General features: G+C 51.5%; 2 protein-coding genes across 2 annotated transcripts in view; one reads left to right on the forward strand and one right to left on the reverse strand.

Annotated features, from left to right (window-relative positions):
* Window positions 1–6,848, forward strand: part of LOC122369818 — a 33,543-nt gene extending 26,695 nt beyond the window's left edge. Inside the window, exons 5-7 of the mRNA XM_043344861.1 lie at window positions 3,980–4,109; window positions 4,308–4,422; window positions 4,761–6,848. Coding sequence (XP_043200796.1) covers window positions 3,980–4,109; window positions 4,308–4,422; window positions 4,761–4,922 — 407 coding nt within the window. The 3' untranslated portion in view covers window positions 4,923–6,848. The remainder of the gene's footprint in view (window positions 1–3,979; window positions 4,110–4,307; window positions 4,423–4,760) is intronic.
* A 2,765-nt stretch (window positions 6,849–9,613) lies between these two features.
* Window positions 9,614–12,334, reverse strand: part of LOC122369815 — a 45,596-nt gene continuing 42,875 nt past the window's right edge. The window contains exons 15-16 of the mRNA XM_043344852.1: window positions 11,000–11,198; window positions 9,614–10,181 (exon numbers count right to left, since the gene is read on the reverse strand). Of these exons, the coding sequence (XP_043200787.1) occupies window positions 10,041–10,181; window positions 11,000–11,198 (340 nt within the window). The 3' untranslated portion in view covers window positions 9,614–10,040. The remainder of the gene's footprint in view (window positions 10,182–10,999; window positions 11,199–12,334) is intronic.

Below are 12,334 nucleotides of genomic sequence, written 5' to 3' on the forward strand. Positions count from 1 at the left end.
ATTCCTCTACTCGAAAACTGCTGTGCAAGTGTATTTTCGACATAGCCCACAAATGACCTTAGGTCATCGCATGACCTTGAGAGGTCAAATGAGTGTTGGGAAAGTAAGAATGGATGCTGGCGAGTCGATTGGTGCCATTTCTAGCGCTCTAGCTCTACTGGGTGGGCCACAATCTGCTGTGCAAATTTGGGTCACGTGACCTTTGCTGACCTCTCTAGGTCAAACGGCTGGGAGTGCCACCGAATGACTCAGACTGTGGATTAGGCATGTTAGGTCCTACATTGTGTGCGATTTTCAGCTCGATCGGAGATGTCCCGAATCTGGGCTGAATCCGGGCTGCGACGTATGGAGTGTCGTTTATTTGCACATTTTGACCTGCCGAGGTCAAACGAGGTCACATATCGAGAAGCAATTTTTAAGGAAAGTTACTACGTCCTATGTGCTACCCGATGATGTGCTTTGATTTAGAATTCGGTCAATTTATCTACTCGAAAACTGCTGTGCAAATGTATTTTCGACATAGCCCACAAATGACCTTAGGTCATCGCATGACCTTGAGAGGTCAAATGAGTGTTGGGAAAGTAAGATTAGATGCTGGAGAGTCGATTGGTGCCATTTCTAGCGCTCTAGCTCTACTGGGTGGGCCACAATCTGCTGTGCAAATTTGGGGCACGTGACCTTTGCTGACCTCTGTAGGTCACACGGCTGGGAGTGCCACCGAATGACTTGGACTGTCGATTGGGCACGTCATGGCCTACCTTGTGTGCGATTTTCAGCTTGATGGGAGATGTCCCGAATCTGGGCTTAATCCGGGCTGCATCGTATGGAGTGTCGTTTATTTGCACATTTTGGCCTGCGGAGGTCAAACGGGGTCATATATCGAGAAGCGGTTTTTAAGGAAAGTTACTAAGGCCTATGCGCTACCCGATGATGTGCTTTGATTTGGAATTCGGTCAATTCCTCTACTCGAAAACTGCTGTGCAATTGTATTTTCGACATAGCCCACAAATGACCTTAGGTCATCGCATGACCTTGAGAGGTCAAATGAGTGTTGGGAAAGTAAGATTAGATGCTGGCGAGTCGGTTGGTGCCATTTCTAGCGCTCTAGCTCTACTGGGTGGGCCACAATCTGCTCTGCAAATTTAGGCCACGTGACCTTTGCTGACCTCTGTAGGTCAAACGGCTTTGTGTGCTACGTATTCTCGATATGTGACCCCGTTTGACCTCGGCAGGTCAAAATCCGCAAATAAACGACACTCCATCCGTCGCAGCCCGGATTCAGCCCAGATTCGGGACATCTCCGATCAAGCTGAAAATCGCACACAATGTAGGTGCTGACATGCCCAATCCACAGTCCGAGTCATTTGGTGGCACTCCCAGCCGTTTGACCTAGAGAGGTCAGCAAAGGTCACGTGGCCCAAATTTGCACAGCAGATTGTGGCCCACCCAGGAGAGCTAGAGCGCTAAAAATGGCACCAATCGACTCGCCAGCATCTAATCTTACTTTCCCAACACTCATTTGACCTCTCAAGGTCATGCGATGACCTAAGGCCATTTGTGGGCTATGTCGAAAATACACTTGCACAGCAGTTTTCGAATAGAGGAATTGACCGAATTCCAAATCAAAGCACATCATCGGGTAGCCCATAAGCCGTAGTAACTTTCCTTAAAAACCGCTTCTCGATATGTGACCCCGTTTGACCTCGGCAGGTCAAAATCCGCAAATAAACGACACTCCATCCGTCGCAGCCCGGATTCAGCCCAGATTCCGGACATCTCCGATCAAGATGAAAATCGCACACAATGTAGGTGCTGACATGCCTAATCCACAGTCCGAGTCATTCGGTGGCACTCCCAGCCGTTTGACCTAGAGAGGTCAGCAAAGTTACGTGGCTCAAATTTGCACAGCAGATTGTGGCCCACCCAGTAGAGCTAGAGCGCTAAAAATGTCTCCAATCGACTCGCCAGCATCTAATCTTACTTTCCCAACACTCATTTGACCTCTCAAGGTCATGCGATGACCTAAGGTCATTTGTGGGCTATGTCGAAAATACACTTGCACAGCAGTCGAACGGGGTCAAACGGGGTCACATATCGAGAAGCGGTTTTTAAGGAAAGTTACTACGGCCTATGGGCTACCCGATTATGTGCTTTGATTTGGAATTCGGTCAATTCCTCTACTCGAAAACTGCTGTGCAAGTGTATTTTTGACATAGCCCACAAATGACCTTAGGTCATCGCATGACCTTGAGAGGTAAAATGAGTGCTGGGAAAGTAAGATTAGATGCTGACGAGTCGATTGGTGCCATTTTTAGCGCTCTAGCTCTACTGGGTGGGCCACAATCTGCTGTGCAAATTTGGGCCACGTGACCTTTGCTGACCTCTGTAGGTCAAACGGCTGGGAGTGCCACCGAATGACTCGGACTGTGGATTGGGCATGTCATGGCCTACATTGTGTGAGATTTTCAGCTTGATCGGAGATGTCCCGAATCTGGGCTGAATCCGGGCTGCGACGTATGGAGTGTCGTTTATTTGCACATTTTGACCTGCCGAGGTCAAACGGGGTCACATATCGAGAAGCGGTTTTTAAAGAAAGTTACTACTGCCTATGGGCTACCCGATGATGTGCTTTGATTTGGAATTCGGTCAATTCCTCTACTCGAAAACTGCTGTGCAAGTGTATTTTCGACATAGCCCACAAATGACCTTAGGTCATCGCATGACCTTGAGAGGTCAAATGAGTGTTGAGAAAGTAAGATTAGATGCTGGCGAGTCGATTGGTGCCATTTCTAGCGCTCTAGCTCTACTGGGTGGGCCACAATCTGCTGTGCAAATTTGGGCCACGTGACATTTGCTGACCTCTGTAGGTCAAACGGCTGGGAGTGCCACTGAATGACTCGGACTGTGGATTGGGCATGTCAGGTCCTACATTGTGTGCGTTTTTCAGCTTGATCGGAGATGTCCCGAATCTAGGCTGAATCCGGGCTGCGACGTATGGAGTGTCGTTTATTTGCACATTTTGACCTGCCGAGGTCAAACGGGGTCACATATCGAGAAGCGGTTTTTAAGGAAAGTTACTACGGCCTATGGGCTACCCGATGATGTGCTTTGATTTGGAATTCGGTCAATTCCTCTACTCGAAAACTGCTGTGCAAGTGTATTTTTGACATAGCCCACAAATGACCTTAGGTCATCGCATGACTTTGAGAGGTCAAATGAGTGCTGGGAAAGTAAGATTAGATGCTGGAGAGTCGATTGGTGCCATTTTTAGCGCTCTAGCTCTACTGGGTGGGCCACAATCTGCTGTGCAAATTTGGGCCACGTGACCTTTGCTGACCTCTGTAGGTCAAACGGCTGGGAGTGCCACCAAATGACTTGGACTGTGGATTGGGCATGTCATGGCCTACATTGTGTGCGAGTTTCAGCTTGATCGGAGGTGTCCCGAATCTGGGCTGAATCCGGGCTGAATCTGGGCTGAATATGGGCTGTCTTGACGGACATGTCGGAGGGCCGCTCCGGAGACGGACGCGGCCAGGCCAGGGAGCGCGCTCGACCGAGGCGGCTCTCGGCCGACCCATCAGATGGAGTGGCCGCTCCGAACGGCCGCTGGCGAGCCCGGGCACTCGACGTTTGACCGGGCCGTCGGCACCAGACGACACGACTATGAGAGACGAGCACATATCGATAAGGACCCGTCCCGATCGCGTCCAGAGCGGGACCATTATTTTCAACGGGAACGAAGTGCCCTGAAATTCCTTGTGGAAACGGGTGGTCCATTTATTTTGACCGGAGTGGCATTTCACTTGTGAATGCAATACATGTCAGCTAAAATATGTATTTGAAACCGTTGACATTGCCACTGAAAGGTCACATTAGACGAGTGACAACTCTTGCCAAGTGCATTCATTAAAAGGCGCGGTTTCGTGTGTAATCTTCCGACCTCTTCCCCATCTGCAGCGTAATTAATTTTGGCCGGCAGAGTTTCTGAAGCACGTGCCGTGCCTGCGGCTGGTCTCCATCGACTACAACTACTGCGGCCACCTCTACAAGAAATTGGTGGCGCACATCGAGCGAGGAGAGGATCGTAACCCATCGCCGCAGGTCTGCTGGTAAGTGGCCAGCGTCCGTGTCGCAACCACTAAAATGGCATCACCAAACTCTGCAATCGACATCGTCCAACCCACTGGAACAGAGGCGCCCACTGAAACGGAAACTCATTGAAGTTCGACCGTTCCGATCTTATCCCGCGCTCGTCCGGTCGCACCCCTGTCTGGCCGCTCAGTTCCGTGTTGTGTCCGTGATTGCAGTACTTTCAACGAGTTCACCAACTGTTCACGGGCCATGTCGCAGTCGCTGTGCAGCAGCGAGGGTGCCGAGTTCGTCGACCAGTACCTGGACCGCTTCGGGGACGCCACACTGACGGTATGGCCGACTGCGCACTGGCGTCACGCAATACCTGCGGATTGCACGTAGCTTCGAGCATAACGTGGTGTCATTAGTGAGCACATTGATCGATGGACATAGACATTGATATAATTGTTTCACAATATGAAAGCATGCTGAACAGACACGCTCAGCCATTCTTTAATTTCAAAACATATGATATTTAACATTTCTCCTTGAAACCAGACGGTGTAAACTGTAAATGACCAGATCTTGTCAGATCTTGTCAGACCAGATGTTGTTTCGGATATCACGTCACCGTGCCTTACCGGCCTGACCGGTGTCAGTGTATGATAAACCGAACTCTCTGTTTCCAGCCGGCCTGCAAGCCGTACCACGTGGGTTCAGAGCTGTGCCCCCGGTCCGGAGCGGCGCCGGGCCGGACCGCACGGTCTCTGACCATGGTGGTCGCCTCCATGCTGCCGATCCTGCTGCTGTCGTTACTGCTGAGCGCAGCCGAGCGGGCACAGCGTCCCTGATAGACAGCCGCTGCGGGCGTGTGCTTCTACGGCGTCGGAAGGGACTAGGCAGAACAGAGTGGACAGGACGGGACAATATAGGACAGAACGCCGCCCGTCCGCGGTTATCTTTCACGACCTAGTCGGCAGTTGGTCCCCGGGGCTGGATCTCACGAGCGGTACCCCAACCATGAATCTTTCCCGCGCCGAGACTGGACCTCACACGCAGTACCCCAACCATGGTTCTATCTCGCGCCTGTGCCCAAGTCGTGACAGGCGGCGTCACCCACATCATGACGAGGATCACCACGACGGGGATATCAACGTCGGAAAACGGACACGAGCACCAGCTTGAAGATACGCGCATGAACTTTGTCAGAATAATACTGTGTTCTAGAATACTGTGCTCTTTTGTTAGCTGGATGTCTGGCTACGACTTGGCGAGAGTAACAAAATAGCAAACATCAACTAGTGCACGGGTGACACCCCTGTGCGACAATAAGAAATGGGCGCGATGCTGTTCACGGCGCAGCGGCGACCGGGACCGCTGACAGACGCTTGTCGGGCTGTGCCGATGTCAGTGACTGTGAGACCCGTGGCCGACAAGTCAATTTGTCGTGCTCATGCTAATGGATGCGCGAACTACGGATGTTCATTGGGGTAGTCACCGACTACAGATGTTTGTAGCAAGTGTGACGCTCTACAGCATCACTAATCGCATCGAAATTCTGCCTATGCCTGCCCTGCATGAAGACGCAGTGCTGTGCCTGACGTTACTTTCATGCCCACTCCAAAAGCTGACTGTGTTAATTTTGAGCTTGATAGACATTCCCTTTCAGTAATCAACTTGAAGTTGATAAAAACCACCTAGATAATGTGTGCTCCAAGGAACGTCAAAATTTCTGAAGATAATACGCACCCCCCATTTTAGCATTCATCAAACAATGAGCTACAGCACTTGGAGTTAAAGATGGCACTCATATTAAAATAAAATACAAGGAGTTATGTCGTACCTCTAACTACTTGGATGCGTTGACATTATATTGCCGAGAGCTGCTGACATCGAATGAAAAGGTTCGGAACTCGTTAACCTTTTATGTAACATCTAGTACGGTTTTTATTTTTGTTTTGTTTTATATCATAGACCTGTGTATACAGAGGTCTATCTTTATACGTGTTTACTTAACCAAGAAGCAAACACTTGTTTAAAGTTTATTCCCGTGTTCTGTCAGCCGTGGAAGCCGATCGGATAAATTTGATACATCATAGCTGCGCCAGGACTGAAGTGTTTGTTCGCCACAGCCGCTGCACTCTGCCGCTCTGGATGTAAGCGGATCCGAGAGATAGGGGAGGGAGGAGGGACGGCAGGTCGACGAGCGGGGCTTCATCCCCATATAGACAAATCACTGACTCCATGCCGCACAGGGGAGTGTAGAGCGCTGGCTGCAGCGGAGCAGCCGCGTGTTGTCTGTTCGCGCTGTGTCGCATCTCTCAGTCACGCCGCCGCCGGGCCGGCTGTCGGAGAGCAGCCTGCATACGGTAGCAGCGGTGGTTGGGTTCCAGATCGGGAGGGGGGGGGGGGGCGCTCGTCGTGTGGTGCGTAGACGGGATCGGACGATTCGGGTCATTGCTGTATTGGTGCTGATGTGAGTGCGTCAAATGTTGGCCCTGGTGCCAGCTGTGTACGTGTGTAACACGCCCTGCTCGAGGCGTACAAGGATGGGCGACATGTGAATATTGAACAGAGCATGTTCATCAACCTCAGGAACGAGGCACATTGGCAGCTAAAACGGACGTGGTATGAACGGAAGCATGTGTTCATTCCGGCTCTGTATGTATATGCGTTTCTGCCTCAACTATGTGCGTAACTGAGAACGAAGTGTATGTATGTGTATACGTATAAGATGTGTTTACATGCCGAGGAGTATACAAACATCAGTATACTGAGCGCACTTGTTTTACATAGTCTTACAGTCATGGGTGTCGATTTGTATACCTTTGGGGGTGCTGCAGCACCCCCAATGCTCAAATGAGCACCCCCAATGGTTTTCCGGGCACCCCCAATGGTTTTGTCCCTCAATAACTCTGCTTGAGGAAAATAATTGTTCTGCAGTAGTTCACTACTAAAAATAAAACAATTACGCAATTTACAAGGCATGAAATAAAGATGTAAAGAAAAGAAAATTTAGATTTAAGAAGAAGGGCGAAAAAAACGTTAAGTTGCAAAGATGGTGTGGGTCCGTCGTACACGGGTGTCGGGCCCTCAGAGGCCGGCAAAGGGTCATCAGAGGCCGGTGGTATGTACCTTCAGAAACCCTGTGGGGTCATCTTTAGAGACCGGAACGGGCTCAGGCGCTGATGGGGCCCTCAGAGTCGCCGGTGTGGGGCCTTCAAATGTCACCGGTGGCAGGGTGGCCGTCACATGCGCACTTGTGGGGCCTTCAGAAGCTACGATGTTGGGCCCTCAGAGCCGCCGATATAGGGCCTTAAGAGGCACTAGTGTGGGGCCCTCAGATATGGCAATGTGGGGCCCTCGGACTGGAGGCGCCGGTGTGGGGGCTCTCAGAGACACTGGTTTAGGGCCATCACAGGCGCGCGTTGGGCCCTCAGAACTGCTGTTACGGAACGGATCCTTCATAGGCCGACAAGAAGATATCAAGAGGTCACCGGTGCCTTCAGGAGCCTTGTGGGGTTCTCAGAGACTGGCATGGTGCGCTCAGACGCCGCTGGGACCCTCCGTGTCACCTGTGTGGGGCCGTCAGGGTCGCTGGTAACTGTCAAGGGCCCTCAGAACCGCCCATGTAGGGTTTTTAAAAGGCATTGGTATAGGGCCTCAGAGTTAGGGGTGTGGGGCCCTCAGAGACGCCGGTGTGGCGCTCAGGGGCGCCGGTGAGGGCCCTCACAGTCGCCGTTATAGGGGCCCTCAGAGAAATGGGTGTGGGGCCATTACAGGCGGGTGTGCAGCTCCTAGAGCTGGCCCCCTAGAGGCCGGTTAAGACCCCCAGAGGCCGGCAAGTGGCCCTCAGAGGCTGGATTGGGGCCCTTATGGAGATCTTAATGTTAGTACTTTTGGGCCCATGAGGTGTTCTTACGAGCCCTGTGGGGCCCTTCTGAGTCCAAATATAGCCAACGTGGACCCTCAGTGGCCAATTGGCGCCGCAGTGCCCCTCAGGCCCGAATAATCCGATGGGCCCCTGAACCTGATGGGGCGGGGGGGGGGGGGGGGGGCTCACGGGCCCACCTGGCTACGCCACTGAGGAAAATCGTAAACCCATAAATATCGAATTGCAATCACCTGTTATTTTTTTCAGCGATTATTGTGATCGTCTGATAAACGCCAGAGCCTCGTAGCTATACCGTTGCCTCCCGCGCAATGTCCGCCCCTGCGGACCGCAGGGGCTGCTGCACCGGTGCTAATCGCGGTCATCGGTTTCTGTCACCTTATTACAGAGGTGTCGGGGCTGCTGCCGAGCTGCCGGCAAATGTACGCGTTTTTTTTCGGAAAGATGTTTATGTAATGAGGTAGCCAAGTACTAGGACGAGCAGAATGATTTTGAAGAACGTTCAACCTTTGGGAAATATTAGTGGAAATCCCGGGATTATCAGTACCTTATGGGGATACACAACCATGCCTTGTAGGTACGGTTGTGCCCCATGGCAAAGCTACAATCTTTCACCCGGTGCAGGGGTTGAGCACCCCCAACCATTTTGAAAAATCGACACCCCTGCTTACAGTCCTCACTCAAATAATTCACTTCTTTCCGACCCGTAAACGCCGCAATCATTATAAAGGACGGCGTCCGGCCAAGAGACGAACAGAGACGGGCACTGAAACACAAACATGCGGGTGTGCCTGAACTCTGAACTTCGTTCGTCACGTTGTGTTTGTTGAGAAGGAGTTTATGAACTGAGCGCTGAGGCGTTTATGGACTGAACGCGACGCGTATATGAGCTAAGCGCCGTCCGTTCTGCGGTGGTAAGCGTATCGGAGGATTGTGCCACAGCTTTTGAGCGTTGTGCGCTCGCATGCAGCGTCTAGCAATGTCCATGAGATGTGGAATTTTCACGAGATAAATTGTAAAGCCTTTCCAATCAGTGATACCCCCAGGGCTTGGTCAAAACATATATATACATATGATATGACTTAAAATGTTAAAAGGGCGTAGCACGTCTAAAAAAATACGACTTACGCTACTTTATCGTAAACAATAAATATCCGTGAACACAAAGTGTTGTGTTTTGACGGGTGGGCGACTGAGTTGGAATCATTTTGGGGTAGTTCCACACCTAAAAAACAACTATCCACACGCGTGATGCATATCAGATTCAACAGTGCGTAGGGCCATCAGCGCAGGGCTGTCACAGAAAAATAATTGCCAAGTTCCGACCGTCAGATTGTAAGCAATTATAGGCTAGGCTGACTGCCCGGGAATTTATAGATACAGTTAGAGGCGGGATGGAGACTGGGCTCTAATTGCTAGGTCAATACTACCCGAAATATGACCTGTGACGAGGCCGTACATCATAACCTTCAGCTGTGAGAAATTACATATTATGACAAATGCTATCCGACGGCAGACAGCAGCGGAGCAAAGTTAAATGCTGCGCTGATTCTCGAGACCATTTCGAGACAATCTCTGCCATTTTGAGAAAGCAAACTTTTCACTTAATCTCTGTCAGATGTGAGATGGAGATATAAAAAGGAGCTGTCATTCTTTTCAGTCGACGTGTATTTATTGCCATTTCTATGTCCCAGATGAGTACGCGATGAGGATGATCAGCACTGGCTCGACGTTTGATGAGATCGGGGCGCATGACAGGACCGTGGGGAGAGTCACTGGGCACTGGCCCGCCGCCAGCGCACACGTGGGGCGCCCGCGGGGCCGCACTCGGCGACTTGGCACCGGGGTCGTCTCCACCACAGCCACTACATTATTAAAGTACACGCTCTTGGATGAACCCCTCGGGAGACTTCTCACCGAGATGTTCCCGGATTGGCAGATAAAACCGTGCGGCCATACCTGCAACGCGAGCGGCGCTGGCAGCGAACTCCGCTTACCAGTCATATAGATCCACACGGCGTGCGCACAAAGCCATGGAGACACCGAGACACGTTAACAGCCAGTCACAGTGCGGCGCTCACCCGCTAAACGCCGTGAAGTAGGTGTACTTGACGCGCGACACGTGCGTGCACAGCGCCAGCGCGTCGCGCTCGCTCAGTTGCAGCACCTCCGTCAGCGTCGACCACGTCAGCAGCATGAACGACACGCCGTCCAGCTCCTGGCAACGGAGGAGCGAGAGAATGCCGGTGACCGCACACACACGGGAAAACGTGTGGAGAAACGCACAATATGCATATACAAACAGGCAGGTACGACTGGAAAGCGGGTAAAGATTAGACATGTCATTCGGAACATGTTTTTATGCTACAATCACACTGATACCAATTTGGTACTGATGTTTGGAGCTTTGGTATTTTGTGTGATTTTAGGAATAGGTACTGGTAAGGCATGGGGTTTATTTCCGCGGATTTAGTGGTAATTGGACTGTTTTTGTTTCCCAATGCACTGAACATGACAAAACTGTAACAGATGTATCTCTGAGGTACGCCATTACTCGAGGGCAGCCAATTCACGAGAGAGAAGGTTTTGGACGGCAGACTCTGCGTTTTTCCAGCCGCACGGCCGGGAATTTCGGTGCGCTGCGTGGTGTCATTCCCACCACCGCAGCGGCGCTGTTTACTCTGCGACAACGGCTTTTCTGGTGGCATCAGGGAATTCAGCGGCTTTTCTGGCCACGTCGGGAATTTCAGGAATTCACACACATCGGCCTGTACGTAAACAGGGAAACTGGGTGGTGGCAACTCGTCTTATGGAGGCCTGAGGCCAGAGTAACTCACTTGAGGTCGCAGTAACTCACATGGGGCCGAGGTGGCTCACTTGGAGTCAGGCTAGCTCATCTGGGGTCGGAATAGCTCATATGGATCCGATGTAGCTCATCTGGGTCCAGGGTGGTTCGCCTGGAGCCGGGGTAGCTCACCCGGGGCCGGGTGGCACACCTGGAGCCAGGCTAGCTCACTTGGAGCCAGGGTAGCTCACCTGCTGTAGCAGACTGGGCACCAGGTGGGCGCACTCGGTAGTGCTCAGGTACTGGGCCAGGTCGGTGGCGCCCCACAGCCGCGGGCTCTTCTCCAGAGCCACCTGATACAGCGCCGGCCGGTCGGGTTTGGGCGAGGGCGGCTTCCGCGGGGCCGCCGCCGCTCTCTCCCCACCCGCCTCGTCCAGCCACTTGGGCCGCCTGCCGGCGCAAACACACATACACAGTAATAACGGAGAGCAAACAGGAGACCTGTGCTGTCAGGCGCTGGACTGTCGACCCGACTGAAAGCATAGTTTGCCTAGCATATTGTCAATTCAGACAATAATGGATGTTGAACGAGTTTACCCGGATGAATGGATAGTGAACGATGTGGCAGATTCGTTCCCTGAATTCTTTGATGACGACTCGATACACACCATTGGAAGTAACTGTAGTTGTACGGACATGCATCACAGTACGCTGAATACCTATCTCAAGACTAGCCCATTCGCATCTTTGATTCGACAACATTGTCTGGGCTAACACTCATCCCACCAGACGAACTGGTGATAGGTCAACTCCAATAGGAGCATATCCCTCCGTGGTGACCGTTTGGGTGGCTGGGTGACCTGTCCCACCGGAACACACGTCCCAATGAGCTCGTCCAATGCGGTACACCAGTCGGTGGTCGACTGAGTCCATTGTCTCACCCCTATCCTCACAGCTCATGACCCTAAAATGAATCTCAAGAGACCAAGAGGTGTCAGCCAACAAAACAAAACAAATTAAGATCGCAGACAAAATGTGCGGCGAAAGATTTATTCCAGGTATAAACCTCAAGCACCAGTAGCTAGTTATCCTAATATTATCCTAAACTACAAGCATCCTAGAGATAAAACTACCTAATGCAGTGCTTTTTTCAGTCATTCGTGGTAGGAAATACACAATCCCTTTCTGCTGTCTTCTCGGCAGAGAAGATTGCTTGGAAAGTTACGTAAGGAAGCAAGATGACGCTAATTTTTCTTTTCTTTTTTAATTTCTGTTGCTTAATGAACCGTTTTACTGCGTGAGTGTCATACTTGTAGCGAAACGCAATACTGCAAAGAAAACATTTTAGAAGTGGACTGTACTAGCGTAGCAGAGTTTCCTAACTTCGAACTGGCGCGATGGTCTGGCGGGTAATTCGCCCGCTCAAAAGTTTAAATTGGTTGCTATGTTTGAAGGCTGTTGAAATTACTCTTGTAACATGTCTGATGGGGTGCTGCGATTTGTTACTTGACGCGGGCCTGCTGGATGGACAATCTCCGAACCGCCGACCTCTGCGCGGGCTGTGCGACCCTCAGCGCGACCCACGA

Source organism: Amphibalanus amphitrite, unplaced genomic scaffold, assembly GCF_019059575.1.
Source record: "Amphibalanus amphitrite isolate SeventyFive unplaced genomic scaffold, NRLGWU_Aamphi_draft 001075F_arrow, whole genome shotgun sequence".
In the NCBI taxonomy this organism is placed as follows: Eukaryota; Metazoa; Arthropoda; class Thecostraca; order Balanomorpha; family Balanidae; genus Amphibalanus; species Amphibalanus amphitrite.